At 34.4% G+C, this 16,610-nt stretch overlaps 3 protein-coding genes across 3 annotated transcripts; 2 read left to right on the top strand and 1 right to left on the bottom strand.

The window, feature by feature from the left end:
• Window positions 1–388: 388 nt before the first annotated feature.
• Window positions 389–1,227, bottom strand: LOC107608445 (uncharacterized). Its single transcript, XM_016310238.3, has one exon. It carries the CDS (start codon window positions 1,180–1,182, stop codon window positions 466–468), a length of 717 nt encoding a protein of 238 aa, XP_016165724.1. The 5' UTR covers window positions 1,183–1,227; the 3' UTR covers window positions 389–465.
• Window positions 1,228–3,871: 2,644 nt separating this feature from the next.
• Window positions 3,872–6,928, top strand: LOC107610066 (uncharacterized). Its single transcript, XM_016312138.3, has 7 exons — window positions 3,872–4,150; window positions 4,547–4,637; window positions 5,032–5,097; window positions 5,641–5,716; window positions 5,844–5,955; window positions 6,387–6,468; window positions 6,569–6,928. The coding sequence occupies exons 1-6, from the start codon at window positions 3,942–3,944 to the stop codon at window positions 6,433–6,435; spliced, it is 603 nt and encodes a 200-aa protein (XP_016167624.1). The 5' UTR covers window positions 3,872–3,941; the 3' UTR covers window positions 6,436–6,468; window positions 6,569–6,928.
• A 7,626-nt stretch (window positions 6,929–14,554) lies between these two features.
• LOC107607035 (delta-aminolevulinic acid dehydratase 1, chloroplastic-like) lies at window positions 14,555–16,495 on the top strand. Its single transcript, XM_088495149.1, has 5 exons — window positions 14,555–14,637; window positions 14,977–15,232; window positions 15,357–15,468; window positions 15,572–15,645; window positions 16,051–16,495. The coding sequence occupies exons 2-5, from the start codon at window positions 15,026–15,028 to the stop codon at window positions 16,123–16,125; spliced, it is 468 nt and encodes a 155-aa protein (XP_088351275.1). The 5' UTR covers window positions 14,555–14,637; window positions 14,977–15,025; the 3' UTR covers window positions 16,126–16,495.
• The last annotated feature ends 115 nt before the right edge of the window (window positions 16,496–16,610 follow it).

Genomic DNA, 16,610 nt, shown 5'->3' with positions numbered 1-16,610 from the left:
TTTCCAGGATCTTTATCAGCAATTACAAATAAAAATTTCGTATAACAAAATAAAAAATGAAAATTTTTTTTTCTTTCCTATGCTCTTGAAGAAAAAAGAAAGAAACTTAGTAAAATGTATAACATATTTTGGCAACTTGGACTTTGGACTAGAAACAAGCCAATTCATAGTCAAAACCATATATGTGAAAGCAAATGCATATGTGTGAAAATAATTATCCTCATCTAGTAGTAGTGAAAGAGCACAAAACCTGAGAAATTGAATTTGTATCCTACCAAAACACAAGCTCAGCAAGAATAAAATTTGGAACCGGGTCATTAGCTTTTTGCAAACAACGTCTTAAAAGTTTTCATTTCTTAAAAAGAATAAATAAATAGCATGACAAGGATATACCTCTTAATCTTAAAAGAACCTAAAGAAAAAACACACACAAAATTTATTATAAATATATTTGAATGAATACTTTTAGCCTATTAATTCTTCATACTCGTGCATCATCAGTTTCTCTTCATATTTTCTCCAATTGCATCTATCATCCTGCTTTTGTTGTTCGAGATATTGGAAGGAGTTTAAGTAGTCATCATCTCCTTTTTCAACTACTCCATCTGTAGCTCCGATTTCTACTGTTACATGGTCTTGCGTTCTTAGTGTTCCAACATGCGATTGAGATTCCGATTTGGAACGAAGAATCATGAGAGAGTAGCAAAAGATGGCTGCAACGATGGAAAACATCAAGTTGATCTTCATGAGTTGAACAGTTAGGCATCCAAGGAAGAAACTGAGGAGCTCAGCTTCAAAGCCAAGATCAATTTGCCATGACAGGGACAAAGACATCAAAGCAAAAGAAGCACTCGAAAAAATGCCTAGTAGGTCTGGTTTTCCGTTGTTAGATTTATCATAGAAAAATGAGTAGAGAGAGGTTAGTAGCAAAACCAAAACACCCACGTAAGCTTTAAGCAAGAAGCTCCTTGAAATCCTGTATTTCTTGGGAAATAGCATGATGATGCTGATGCTGAAACTTAACAGGGTGTAAAGAATGATCTTCAACAAGTTCCACTCTCCAAATAGACGTTTGAAAGAGGAACTCTTAGCATAACAGAGAAATCCATTGACACTTGACATAAATCCCACAAATCTCCATAGTCTTTTCTGGTTTAGATGGTAGGAATTCTGGGTTGGCATGCCGCTTAAATTTACAAGTGCAGAGCCTTTCAATTGTGTCTTGAAGGTTCGTGAAGTTGTAGTGCTGAAGGTCTGAAATGGCAGCTAGTCAAATGGCAGTATTTAAAAAATAAGGACCGATTGTGGGATTATTTTAATGTGGCTACTCCAATGAATAGGGTTTGATTTTTATTTGAAGTAAAAGTGTTATTTTTATTCAAAGTGTTGCTAAACAAATAAGTTACACTTTTTAAACAAAGATCATCATGAGAAGATGTTTTTGACACCTTCATAGAAGTAGTTGCCTTATTTTAATTGTTGTTATCTCGGTGGACATCATATAAAATGAAGAAATATACTAGTGTTTAATATCACGAGAATATAAATTTTTTAAATTTATGTTAGTTTTATTCGGAAATTATAGATTATGATAAAAAAGATGTATAGAATTATACTATTTTTATAAAAAGATCGTAAGGAGTAAAGTTTTTATCGACTAAAAAGATTAGAGTCTCTGTAGATAAAAAAAATTAAGTAATAAAATTTTTAATTATTATTTTTATGTAAAAGAATTTAATTTTTTACTAATAATTAATTTTAAATTTATTATCTAAAATTTGAAAGAATCTAATGTGTATATTTTTATATTTAATTAGATATTAAAGGCTTTTTGAAAAGTTTCAAAAACTACTTTGAGCTTTTGACTTACGAAAAGTTATATTAATAATGATTGGTATAATTTTTTAATAATATTTTTAATTTTTCGAAAAGTTGTTTAAGAGCTTTTGAAGAAGTAAAAAAAAAAATTATCTTCCTCTCAAAAGCTATTTTATCACTCCTATTTATTAAATAATTTTAAAACAAATACTTCTATAATAACTTTTCAAATATAAAATAATTTATTTATAAGCTGCTTTTAATATAAGTAGTCCTTATGTTTTAAGCTATGTTTTCAAAAGAACTTAATTATGTAACCAACTTAGGTTGGTCGAGTGGTCAGCTCACTTGTTCGCTTAAGCAAGTGTCGAGGGTTCGAATCCCGTCTTGTGCATGCAGCAACTCATTAGCCAGCGGCAAACCCTTAAATGGAGCTCAAATAGTCCTTGACCTGTCGGGTTGGGGGATATCGTGGGAAACCAAAAAAAAAAAACTTAATTATGTTATTTACCCAAACTGATCCTTAGTCTACTCTGTTACACAAATAAAAATAATTAATTTTTATATTTGTAATTTAAAAATAATTTTTTTTTTATAAAATATGATTAAATATTAGTATAAAATTAAAATATTTATATTGATAATTATAAAATTAACTTAAAATAATTTTTTTTAAATAATTGAATCTTGATTCGAATTATTAATCACAACATTAGTATTCTCTCCAAATTATATGTAATAAATATTTGAAGGGAGAAAAGTAAAAATATAGATTAAAACAATAAGCGTTGAAAATTTGAAACTAAATAAAAATTTTAAAAATATGCATATAATAATATACAATATATTTTTTATGTGAATAATATTACGAAATTTTTTTTAATTATAAATTTAATATATTTTTTATATATATTTTTATGAATTTATTTGAATTATATTATTCTATTAATTTATTTTTTATAGAATAAAAAAGTAAAAAGAGATAGAGGATGAGAGACAAAATAGAAAAGATAAAGAAGAAAAAAGAGAGAGGGAGTTTGTTAATTTTGGAGAGAAAAATTTTATTTTAATTATAATAAAAAATTTCTCATAATACATTTTGGTTTGTCAAATTAATAATATAAAATATAAATTATAAATTGTATAACAGTGGAAAGAGTATATATATATATATATATGGATGTGAGATGGATTATATACTTCATCATTGTAATTGGAGAGTTTTTTAAATTGTGGAAAGTAGGAAAATTATTAAGTCTGATTTTTGTATCTCAAATTTTTAATCATATTTAGAAGTAGAAATTGGAGGGTTCGATTTTTGTACTTCAAAAAATGGAGAGTCTGATTTCTGTACCCAAATTAAACGGTGCTACATTTTAAATTAGTACCTCAATAGTCCATAGTCCAAAAAAACATTGTTGTCTTCCTAATATAAAAAATAAAAAGTGGAGAAAGATAGATAATAGAATAGAAGAAGGGAGTTTATTAATTTTGAAAAAAAATATTTTATCTCAATTTTAATGAGAGGATGTTATGTGATACATTTTAGCACTACAAGATTTTTATTACTTGGTGGAGGTTTTATAATGAAAGTTTTTAAAAACCTCCACAACACCATCTATTTGTAGCAATTCATTCAGAGTAGTGCTAGGGAGCCAATGGTTTAAACGTACAATGTGTACAATGGGCTAAATCTTTGGTTTATGAATAAAATGAACATCACCTATACTATCCAGAATAACCATAACCAGGGATAATAAACATCTCATGTTATAAAAACTTAATTTTGGGTTCACCAAGATTCAAACTCTTGACCTTCTGAATCTCGAACTCTAATACCATGTTCTGAAACCACTCATCTCCAAAGCATAACCTGACAGGAAAATATAACATTAATAATCATATCTCTAATACTTTCTAAACCTTCATTGTCTACATTGTACGCTTAAGTCATTGGCTCCCTATTCTTTCTCATTCACAAAATTCCCCTAAATAAAAATCTCAGTATTTACACAAAATTAAAATACCCACACATCTAAAGCCCACCCAAACACTCAAAGCCCATACTAAAATGAAACATAGGCTTAGTTTCGAGTGAGGGAGAGAGTGAGCAAGACCTACTAATGAAAACCCTAAATTGCAGCATCTTTGTCGTTGTCGCCATCGCCATCGCCATCGCCATCGCCGTCGCCGTCGCCGCCTCCTCGTCACCGCCACAGCCACAGCCACAGCCGTTCATCTCCTTGCCGCTAGCGCCAATACGACAACGTGCTTTGACAATCTCTTTTCCCGTTGTCTCTTCCGTCGACGCATCTCCTCAGGTCGCGACGTGGTAATTTTTGAGATCTCCTTCTACATTCTATTGTGCATTCCTTCAGATTTGCATTTCTTCTGCGTTCTTCCGTCGAGGCTTTTTTGTGATTTTTATGATCTCCACATTAATTTAGTTTGATAGATTACTTCTCTGATTTCGGATTTGGCTTGTTACTTTTGTGATTATTCATTAACTTGATGGCAATAAGTAATGATATTGTTGCTTACTGACTTCGCGACGAAATTTTTGGTATAGTGCAAGAAATTTTTGCTAATTTTTAAATTTTGATTTCGCGACGCTCTTTTACTTTGATACTAATATATATATATATATATTTAAAATCCTGATAAATTGATTTTATTTAGAAACAGCTATGTTGCTTACTTTATATTTTTTTTCATATATATTCTCCAGGGAAAGAAAATTTGATATCGAAAAAACAAAGCTAATGTGTGCTAACATGCTCAAGTGGAGGAAAGAATTTAGTTCAGACACTATTGTAGAGGTATTGCTTTGAATTCATTAGATATGTCATATTATCATGATTAATTATGAGTTTGATTTAGGGTGTGTTATTGTATTGGACTTTGATTTCAAAGAAATCAATGAAGTGATAATCCTTCCTTGAGCCTTAGACTACAACGAATATCCATGTGAGTATGAAGAACTTTACCTTAAATCCTCTTGTATTTGTCATGAAAAATAGGTACAACCTAATAACTAAAACTTGTGATTTATCTGTAAGTTCTTGGTAACTAGTATGATACTAAATTGCTTGAAAAATGGCTTTTCTTTTAATTCTTGCTTGATTTTTGTACATCTTTAAATTGTATTCGAATAAAAGAAAACCGAAAAAATAATAAGGTGTATGTTGTCATGTTTACTCGTATGCAATGCAGTTACGTCGTGAGAGGATTGATGAAAGAATGAAGGCATTGCAGGAATTAGTTTCCAGCATCAATAAGGTTAGTGGTTTTAATTTCTATGCATTGGTATTACAAATTTTAAAATTTGAATATCTTTGGTTTGCTTAGATATTGTGAATTTATGTTGTTGTAGACGGATAGAAATATTTACAGCCATAGATTTTAAGCATATTGAAGCAGGTGAGAAATTAGTGGTTGGCTTTTGATACCTTGTCCAGTTGTACAAGATGAAATTGAACTCCTAACCTAACATTAAGTCTCAAATAAATCATGCTAGCTAGGTTTAAGCATAGAATTTCCATTTTTTTTCCTAAATAAGTCAAATATGAGTAAATTTGAATATTATCTCTTTGCTCATGTTGAACCTCCTTGTTAATTATGTGTGCTTCGCCACTAATTACTCTTGATTGTTGCACACAATGGTATATGTATATATATATAGGCTTGAAAAGATATGATTCTAGTTCTAACAGACTAATAAATCAAACAATTTTGTTGAGTGGGTGTTTTTTTTTTTATATTTTACCATTCAATTATACAAGTGATGGAGCCCAGACACTCATGTTTTATGATGTCTCTCAGGATGAGCCCCCAAGTGAAAGGAAGATTGCCAAATTGTGTGAATATGCTGCAAAAAAATCCTTTTTGGATTCCAAAGGTATCTTTTATTTTTCATTTCATTCATATAGAAGTTTGAGAAAGGGGGAAGGAGAATAATATGAATATCCTTCAATTAATTGAATCTGTTGCTGAAGTTCATGAAATCTACTTTTCCCGCTAGATAGCAAAATATTTTGAAGAAAGGTGCTACAAGGAGCTCCGATCTAAGCACATCAAACTTGTCAATATTGTACCTGAAACTTTCAACAAGTTGATTTCTCATTGTAAAGTGCAAATGTAAGTTTTTAAGTATTTGGGTGGGCTTTGCATTTTGAGTGTCAATTTGAATTTTGATTTGAAAATTGAGTATATGTGAAGATTCAGACAAAGTGATAGAATTTTTTGTTGTTCAACTCAATTTCTTATCTTGAATAGTGTGGAAATTGGAATTGTCTCTCATAGTGTATAGTGTTATGTTATATGCTGTTGATTTTGTTGTTAAAGCTCTATTAAAGCTTGATCTTTAATGATAGTCTCAAGGTACTTTGGTCATGTATAATGTCCTTTTATGTGGCGAAGTTTGTTCCTCGACCATACCTCCGTCATGGCTAGTGCCTGTTTGTATAATGCATCTCTTGTTTTAATCTAGTGTAGGATTCCATGATTAAGTGGGTTTTATTATATAATTTTTTTTGCTAACTATTTCTCATATTTTTATCACTTCCCAGGATTGAAAAATCTCAAATCACAGTTATACTCAGCTGTCGAGTATTTTGAACTTTCATACACCAATGATGACCAAAAACAAATGTGAGTTACTTTCTGCGTGCTATTATATATGTATGATGGTAGCATTATATCCCTTATTCCCATCTCTATTTTGTTTTTTCTTTTCATGTTATGGTTGCAGATACGTAGAGACATTAAAGGATTATGCGGTTCCTAAAATCTTAGAAATTCATGTCGGTCCTCTTTTAACACTTCTGGATACTCTAAGTTGACATCCTTCATTATTGATAAGTGTTTGTATCGATCCATGTAGAATAGAAGTTTGCATTTAGATGTTAATATCATGATAATTTCAGATGTTTAGCAGTATAATATCTTGTTAGCAAACTAGCTTCGTTAGCACGTTGGGTTGGCTACCAAATAGCTGAGTTCAGTTTAGTTTGTTCTTAATGTAATTTGTTAAATCAACAATAGTGGTTTATAGTTTTCTGATCCATTTAGTTTCAATTTTAAATGGGGGCACCGTTCAGTTTGCTGCAAATTTTTTATATTTGAAAATTTAAATTTTGTGAGGGTTTTAAATCGCCACAAAAATTTCAGAAAAATCGCCACAAAAATTCAACTCAAACCCCCCCCCCCACAAAGGAGATAAAGAACCGCCACTAAATTATGTCCTGGGAGTTCTGTAAAATCGCCACAAATAAGCTCGTAACACCACAAATTTTGGAGGTTTGAGAAACTTCCACAAACCTTTTTATGGGAGTTTCAAACCACCACAAATTAGAAAAAATACCGCCGGAAATCAACTTAAATCTTGTAGTGTAGTTGTTAAATTTGTAATATAATATAAATATATTTTTGATGGTTTTCAGTGGTCTTTGAAACAGCTTCTGGAAATTTTTTGTCTTTTTGTCTCGTACCCAGCCACGAGACTTTTTCTTTTGTCTCGTACCCAGTCACGAGACTTTTCTTTTAGTCTCGTCGATCAGCACGAGATATTTTCAGTTTTATCTCCTGGGCAACAGAAACAGAAATGGAGTAGAAGAGAGAGAGAATTACACCAAGATATATCCTGGTTCAGCTGCTAAGTGCAAGGCATCCTACATCTAGTCTCCATCACAACAATGATGGAATTTCACTATAATCATTCTTGATTACAAATACCAATTCTCCCTAGGAACTACCTTTCCTATCCAGGACAAGTCCAGAATCTAAACCCAATCCTGAACTTGACTTGGTTACTGCCAAGCTTTCACTGCAAAGTGCTAACCCAACTTGCAAGGGGATTCCCACAGAATTATGAAACACAACACAGATGTACAAAGGACCTCTAAGGACATTTATGGATTTTTTTTTAATTTTGCACTCTCTGCCTTTTTCCGCTTTATGGCTTTTTCATTACAAACCTCACTGTTTGTCTTTTTTCCATGAGACTCAAGACATGACAAAATTAAACAGAAAAAGTACAAAATGAAAACATTGAAGGAGAAGAACTTATGTAAGCTTGGGGAGCTATAGAAACTCTGTGCTCACTCTTTTCCTTGAATCAAACCCTGACTGTTCACCCTTACTTATAGGGAGAAGCCTCCAAGGTTGAAACTAAACAGACCCAGCTAATCTTCTTCTTCTTCAAGTCAGAACCGGTTCGGCCAGAGAGAGAAAAGAGATAACCCGTGCAAAACCCAACATGCAATTACCTCTAGTCCTTCCTTGGTCACCAATCTTCATCAATCCGAGCCCTCCATCCTTGCCTTGCTCTCCAAGATGAACTCCTGGCCCTTGATGCTTCATGATGATGATAGCTTCATCTGCTCCAATCTCTGTCTCTTCCATCACGTAGCCACTGTAGCTACCTCCTGTGGTGGTTGAGCAACATCAGAGTCAAGCCATCCTCTCCAAGGATCTTCTTCTCTGACCGAAATCTTATCTTCCATTTTTAGGTATGGAGAAGCCAAGATCTTATCACCAAATCTTACCACAAGTGATAAGAATCTTAGCCACAGCATACTTTTAGTTTTTTTTTCTTGCCATCATTGTGATGGTCTTGTAGCGTGCTTCTTCTTCTCTACGGTGGCTAGTTGTAGCTTCCATGGTTTGCTGTGTAAAGACCGAAAAAGAAGAAAGAAATGAGAGAGAGGAAAGAGAAATTATGAACAATAATTAATGAAACAAAGAGAGAGAATAAAAGTGAATTAATTTCCCACTCCCTTTGCTGAGTAGCGTGTAGCTTGATGATGTCCATCAAATCAAAGACCAACTCTCTCATGTTTCCAATAAATGTATTAACTTCACTTTAATGAAATTTGAATTTCACTACATAATAGAAATGGATTCCGTTGGAAGCTAGAAGCAATACATTTGCTTTCTCTCAAAATTGGTTTCGGACCAAGCATTGGATCATTTAACAAAGATTTCAATTGGGCTTGTAGCAATAATGATTTAAACTGGCCCAAGTAATGTGATAACAATTCAGCCACTAGAAACAAAACATTTTTGCATCAATGCTGAATGTATTTTTAAAACACTTGGGCTTGCACTAATTTTTCTTTTATTTTCGGCCTAATGCAAAATCTGCATCACAAAATTATTTAAATTAGCATATATGAATTGAATTCAAGTTAATAATTTTGCAGTTAATCATATTAATAATGTTTGATCATCATTAAATTAAATTAGAGTTTTTCAAACTCATCAATTTCCCCCTTGATGACAAACATTATTAAAATTGAAATGGAAAGAAATTTAAGATTAGAGTATAGAATACTCCCTTTGCAGATTAGTATTTCTTCCCTTTCCAAATGTTACAAGGCTCCCCCTTAATACATGCTATTTTACCAAGGGAAGCTTTATACCTGTAACTTTAGAAATCAAGCTTAGGCAACTATGTTATTCAACATATTAATTTTTTGATGTTGAATGCTTGATTTATGAGCAGAATTGGATGACAAACAAAACTCTTTTGTTATCATAAAAATGATTTTTCTGCTCAAACTCTTTACAAAACAATTGATGCAAATAAACATTGATGTTTCCTGAAGTTGCTTTTCAAGTTATTTTAAAAGTATTTTCCAATGAATAAATCAGAGCAACTTAATCATAGCAAGAAAAATTTTTCTAATCAAGCATGATCATCTCAGACCATAGCAACTATCAAACTTCATATATCACAACTTAAAGGAACTGCCAAAAATAAACCCAAAACAACAATCATTTTATCAAGGTAAGACAAATGCATCACAATTACAATCAAACAAGCATTGCATTTTACCAAGATAAACATTAGGCAGCAGCAGCAATCAAGATAGAACAAATGCATTATCAACATGCATTATCAACATCAAATGTATCATCTCAACAAGACATTGAAACAAGGGTGATCATGAATTTTCAAAAGAATTTCATCCCTGTTTTGTTAATTTCAATTTTTCTGCACCATTTCTCCCCTTTTTGGCATCAAGGGCTCCTGCAAAAAATGACATAGAACACAAAATATGTAAAATATACACAAAATGTTAAAAGTGTATCATCAAGTCATAGGTCCAACAGTATCCAAACAGACAAAATAGAGTATCAAATTGAGTCTAAACATGCCAATATCAAATATTAAACAGATTAATCATCAGATAAATGAAGCTCAGATTCCTCAGCCCCTTCGTCACTAGCAGCTCCCAACTCCTCCTCAAGGCTCTCCAGCATCAGACTTACCCTGTCCTTGCATCTCATCCAAGCCTTTTCATTTTCATAGGCTAGCTTGCGTGCCGCCTTATGGGATTGTACCATGAGCTCCGACATATTTGAAAATTCAGTGAGAATTTCTTTGATAGATTCGGTTGCCTAGGAGGACTCAGGCCGACTTTCATATTCACTATCCGAAGCCACAGATTTCTTCCCTTTGGTTCCTTTAACAGCTCCTCCTCCTTTAATCATAGATAACTTGTTTTCTACAGCCTCATTTAGGAGATCAATTTTAAAATATTCAAAAATACTTGTTAAAAACATCCCATAGGGCAGATTCGCCTTCTTGGTGCTTTTAACTGATTCTCACATGTGTCTGATCATAAGGTAATCAAATGATATAGGAGTAGATGTGACAAGAGCAAAAATGATGAGAGAGTCAGAGAATGTTACTCTATTATGGGAGCCGCTTTGAAGGGTCAGGATGTGGGTGATGATCCTGTGAAGCAAAGAGTTGGTAGGACCGAGAGCTTTGTGGGTAGGAGTTGTGCCATCTAAGCCGGATAGATTTTCACAGATATATTGGAGGACAATTTTGTAGGTGACTCCGACCTCGGAGTCCCATTTTTCGGCCATATATGCTCTCGGCCCCTCCTCTTTGTAGCCTAGAGCCGTCCTAATAGTTTCAGTGTCAAGAGTTATGTGAACCCTCTTCACATAAGAGTGGATGGTGCCATCAATCAGTCGCATGTTGGCATAGAACTCACGTACCAAACTGGGGTAAACCGGTTTCTGGATGTGGAGCAGTGGTGTCCATTGGAGAAGTTCAAACAGAGAAGAGACATTGATCCCTTTGTTGGTAAGTGAGTCGAGATTGACGAGATAGGTGGCACAAAGATGGCATTTTTTCAGAACCTCCTTATGAAATTCATATGAAGCGCATGAGTTGAACCTGGCAGGATCATAGTGAGAGTGTGGTTTGCTGAATTTATTCTTGAAATCCAAGGACTCCAGGTTTGATGGTTCCTTGGTGTTGTGCAGCACGAACCCTTTTGTTTTCTGGGCACTCCTTCCGGATGTGGCCCTTTTTTGTGGTGATGGCAGTGGTGATGGAATGGGTGAGGTGTGTGATTCTTCCTCTTCCGCCACAGGAACCTTTTCTTTCTTCTTCCTTGAAGAAGTTTTCGTGGCTATGACCTTCCTTCTCATGGTGTCTGTTTGTTTCGAGGGTGGTGAGGAAGAAGATGAAGATGTAGAATGAATATGGATGTGGGTGTGAGTTTGAGGTGTGGATGATTTTTGAGAGAATAGAATCCTTTCACTTTTTCTAGGGGTGGTTTTCTTTTTCATGGTAATGAAAATGGAGAAGTGGAAGATGGGGGGTTGAATTTTGAGGGAGGAGGGAGGTTAGGGAAGCATTAAATATGGAGTGGAGAGAGAATTGGAGGGAGTTTAATGACCATTAAGGAGCGGTTAATACCCAAAGGAGTTTCTCTTTTATTTGAAATAAACTGAAAAGTGGTTTCCTAGAATCAAGGGATTAGTTGAAGAAAAAGATTTGATTTGACAACATCCTCTTCCAACAAGATTTGATGAGACAACAAAAGGAGATTGTGATTTACACAAAGAGAAACTAACAAAACGGTCAGAGTGGGGTCAAGGAAATTTGGTGGGGCCCATAAGAATTAATTTCGACGTAGTCTCCCCCTTGATCACAGCCCTTCCAACACACTCTGATTTTTATCTCCTGCTTTCCTACGAGACAAAACTGAGCAGAATCAAAATTTTCACAAGTTATCAATATAACTTAAATCAATCATTCCCAAACGTTTTCTCAAAGTGCAGAATCTATCTTCATAGAGGGGTTTTGTAAAAATGTCAGCAAGTTGGTCTTCAGATTTTACAAATTGAATATCAATAGTATCCTTTTGCACATGTTCTCTAATGAAATGATATTTAATTTCAATGTGCTTGGTTCTTGAGTGCAAAACAGGATTTTTTGAGATGTTAATAGCACTCATATTATCACAAAATAAGGGTATACTATTGATCTTTAATTTGTAATCTTCCAACTGCATTTTTAACTAAATTAATTGCGAACAACATGCAGATGCAGAAATATATTCAGCTTCAGCTGTGGATAGAGCCATTGTGGCTTGCTTTTTGCTTGACCACATGTTGAGTGAGCTTCCAAGGAAGCAACACATATCGGATGTACTCCGTCTATCCACTCTATCTCTCGCATAATCTGCATCACAAAATCCTACTGCACAAAAATCATCAGATTTAGGCTACCACAAGCCATAATCACTAGTTCCCTTAATGTATCTAATGATGTGCTTAACGGCTGAAAGATGGGATTCTTTTGGATGAGATTGAAATCTTGAACATACACCCACACTTTGAACAATGTTCGATCTAGAAGAGATAAGGTACATGAGTGAACCTATCATTCCTCTATACCTTGTTTCATCCACATCTTTGCCATCATCATCCTTTTCAAGTTTTGTGTTTGGATGCATTGGTGTACCCATTGGTTTGGAACTTTCTAGGCCAAACTTTTTGATAAGTTCTTTTGCATACTTTCCTTGGTGAATAAAGGTACCACTAGGAGTTTGTTTAATTTGGAGGCCAAGAAAGAAAGTTAGCTCTCCCATTAAACTCATCTCAAACTCACTAGTCATGAGTTTTCCAAACTCTTCACACAAGGACTCATTGGCCGAACTAAATACAATGTCATCCACATAAACTTGAACTAGGAGAATATCATCATTAGATGTTTTAATGAATAAAGTTGTGTCGGTGGTTCTCCTTTGAAAGTGATTTTCCAATAGGAAGGCACTAAGCCTTTCATACCAAGCTCTTGGAGCTTGCCTAAGGCCATAAAAGGCCTTTGAGAGTTTAAAAACATGATTTGGAAAATCTTTATGTTCAAAGCCGGGGGGTTGAGCCACATACACTTCTCTATCAATAAAGCCATTAAGAAAAGCACATTTAACATCCATTTGAAATATTTTGAAACCCTTATGGGCATCATAGGCAAGAAGCAACCTAATTGCTTCCATTCTAGCTACCGGAGTAAAAGACTCATCAAAATCTATACCCTCTTCTTGATCGTAACCTTGGGCCACTAATCTAGCCTTGTTACGAACAACTTGTCCATCCTCACCAAGTTTATTTTTAAAGACCCACTTAGTACCCGTCACTTTCTTACCATCCGAATGAGGTACTAGTGTCCAAACCTCATTCTTGTCGAATTGAGCAAGCTCTTCTTGCATTGCTTTGACCCATGAAGGATCTTCAAGAGCTTGTTTTACATTATTGGGCTCCATTTGTAACAAGAAGGCAAAATTGCTTGGTTCGGATTGTCTTTTGGTTGATGATCTTGTTGATACACCTTGAGAGGGATCACCAATGATAAAGTCATGAGGATAACCCCTCATGGACTTCCATTCTCTAGACTTCTGGCACTACAAAATTTATATATATTTGTGGGTATTTTTTAGTGAGAGTTTTTAAAACCTCCCTAATATATTTTATCTATGACATTTTTGATAAACTCCCACAAAATAACTAACAATAAAACCCATTGTTATCACTTAAATTATCATATAATTAAAACTCTTTTCAAAATCCAAAAAAAAACTTGAAGAGAAGAGAAAGAACAGAGCATGAGAGCTCACTGAAACCCTAAGATTGCGATAGCCATCACCACCGCCATCTCCGCCGCCGTCGCCGCCTCCTCCGCCATTGCTGCCGTCGTCACTACTAAAGTTCATCTCCTTTATGCTGTTGCCACTGAGATCGAGCCAAGACGCCTCCTTTATCAACGCGTTTCTAGATCTTGAGAAAGCACCTCTTCTGTCAACTCTCCTCCGCAAATGACTCTCGTGTTCTCCATCGGCATTCTCTCGCTTCTGCATGCTCTTCTTCGTTCCACTCATTCTCAATTTTCGGTTCTCTTTCTCTTTTTCCTTTTTATTCATTTCTTTATTTTTCATTTTCAGATTCTGAATGCTTTGCTATATGATATAACATTCAATGAGTTTTATTATCTCTTAATTGATGAACATTGTTTCAAATTCGCAAGCACTCCAAGTGTTTGATGAATTGTTTATTCTCTTAATCATTGTATTAATTCTTGTTCGGTGAACCGATACTGTGTCTTATTTGCTCACTGTAAATTAAATATGATCATATCATAATTAGACTCTCCTGATAATAGCATTTCCCCTATTTCATGTCATACTGCAAGTGGCAGCAACTATACTATATATTTGGCCACTATATATTTACGAGCAATGAATTTAGTAGTTCATTGTAATGAATTTTTTGTTTGATCTATTCAAGTTCAATTCCCTGAGTATATTGTGATCTTTTCAGGTTCTTGTAGTGTTATAGTATATATATGAAGTTTTGTTTGTTATTCTTGTTTATAGTTTTGATTTAGTAGATTGAATATTACAACTTAAGAACTTTTCTTTACAACATTGTTGGACAGGTCCTGATGTTACTGGAAAGCATAGGTGGATCAGTGCTAACAATGAAATCACATATTTTGGTTCATCTTTTGAGGTGAGTATTCTTGTTTTCAATGTTATCATCGACACTAATTTCTCTGCTTTGGAAGATTTCAAGCTCTCTAATTGTCAATGTTAAGTACTATTACGTCATATAAACAATCATTTCATTCCTTTCTTCCTGTTAGTTCAATTTTCAGTTTGCTAATGGGTGGCATTCTCAATTTTTTTCCAGAATTAGAATAAGTTATATAACATCTGGAAGATTACCCCTGAGAGAGTCATCATTGCTTCTAAGATATAAAATGTCCTATCTTGGTTTCTTTCTTTAGAGAAGAGGGAAAGATATCACGCAAACTTGTTGAGTGTATTAATACATATTATATTGTTTCAGTATTGTATAGAGACTGTGAAGTCCAATTCAAAAATAGAAGAGAGTAGTTATGCAACAGGGCCTTCCTCGCCCTCTCCACCTCTTTGCCGTTAGAGCAAGTGATTCCCACAACGGTAACCATGCAGGTCTACTCCACAAGCTTGGCCTCTCCGACGCAGAATGCGAAGCCGCTGTTGTTGCCAGTAACGTCCCGGAGGCACCTCCGATTCCCCCTAAACCAGCTTCTCTGGTTGGAACTCCCGTCGTCCCTTCACTTGTGAGTCTCCGATTCAATTTTTGAATAGGAACCAAATGTGTTGACTTTAGCCTTGCGCATTCTTGCTGATGATTTAGAAAAACTTGTTGAGTTAAGCAATTGATTTGATTTGATTTTGTATCAGCCACTTAACAGGCGTCCTCGACACAACCGGAGGATGCCGGCGCTGAGGGAAGCTTTTCAGGAGACAACAATATCGCCTGCGAATTTCGTGTATCCAATTTTCATTCATGAAGGTTGGTCTTGTTTTTACTTGTTTTATGCATTGTTCATGTGTAGTGGAGGTAGTGTAATATGCTATGCTGGATCTGTTTTGATTCGTAGCAATTGAACTTGTAGGTGAGGAGGACACTCCAACTGGGGCTATGCCGGGATGCTACAGGCTTGGATGGAGGCATGGACTTGTGCAAGAGGTTGTTATTTACTCTTGTTTCTGTATCTCCTACTAAAAGTGCTCTAGTAATCCTCCTTAGCATTACACTTGATTAATTCCCTTTTTATGGATTGGCTTTAATGTTTTCTAGCATTATTCATTTATTTGAGTTACTTATCAGAACTTTGAAGCTGTTTAAATATGTTCAAGACGTTTAGATAGATTTAATTGTTTCTTTAAATATCTAGGCTGGAAGGAACTTGGCTAGTTTTGTTTGGGTATTCTACTTCCTGTCCTGAATTTTATCATGTTATTTTATAGTGTTAATAGTGTGGTGCTTTTTCCTAAAATTCCAGATGCCTTGAAGGTTCTATTCTGTTACTTACATACTCTAGATTTTCTGTAGTGTGATTTCAGTCCTGTATGACAGATTTTTTCCTTATAGTCTTCCACAGGGAATGAAGCATTTTTTCCTTATAGTCTTCCACAGGGAATGAAGCATACAATGATAATGGTTTAGTGCCTCGGTCAATACGTTTGCTCAAAGATAAGTTTCCAGACCTTGTAAGTGAACATAATTTGAGGTTAATATTTTCTGGTGCTAACATGTGAGTTCAAACAAGAACTAACTATGTATTGCATTACACTATGATATACATAATAAAGAACTATCTTCTAATGAGCGTTGAAGTCATACAAATTATTGTAGCATGACTTATAGGTCAGAGGCTGCTGTCCATTTGGTACATTGCGCCAGGCTTGGCGGTGTACAAATTTCTAAGATTAAAATTGACTTTATGGTCCTAAGAGACCCACAGTACCACGTATTTGCACTTTTAGGTATTAAAATTGACTTTATTGCTCACATGAATTCACACAAGAACGCTAAAAAATGCAGGTATACTAATACTACAATACAATACTATTAGATAAGAACATGTATATAGTGAATAAAAAAGTGATATGTCTCTTTGTGTGTATTTTAATTTGCAGGATATGTATGAC

Source organism: Arachis ipaensis, chromosome B7 (assembly GCF_059453495.1).
Source record: "Arachis ipaensis isolate K30076 ecotype BB chromosome B7, ASM5945349v1, whole genome shotgun sequence".
Taxonomy (NCBI): Eukaryota; Viridiplantae; Streptophyta; class Magnoliopsida; order Fabales; family Fabaceae; genus Arachis; species Arachis ipaensis.
Note: the sequence above shows the minus strand (reverse complement) of the source record. Positions and strands in the feature narration are given on the sequence as shown.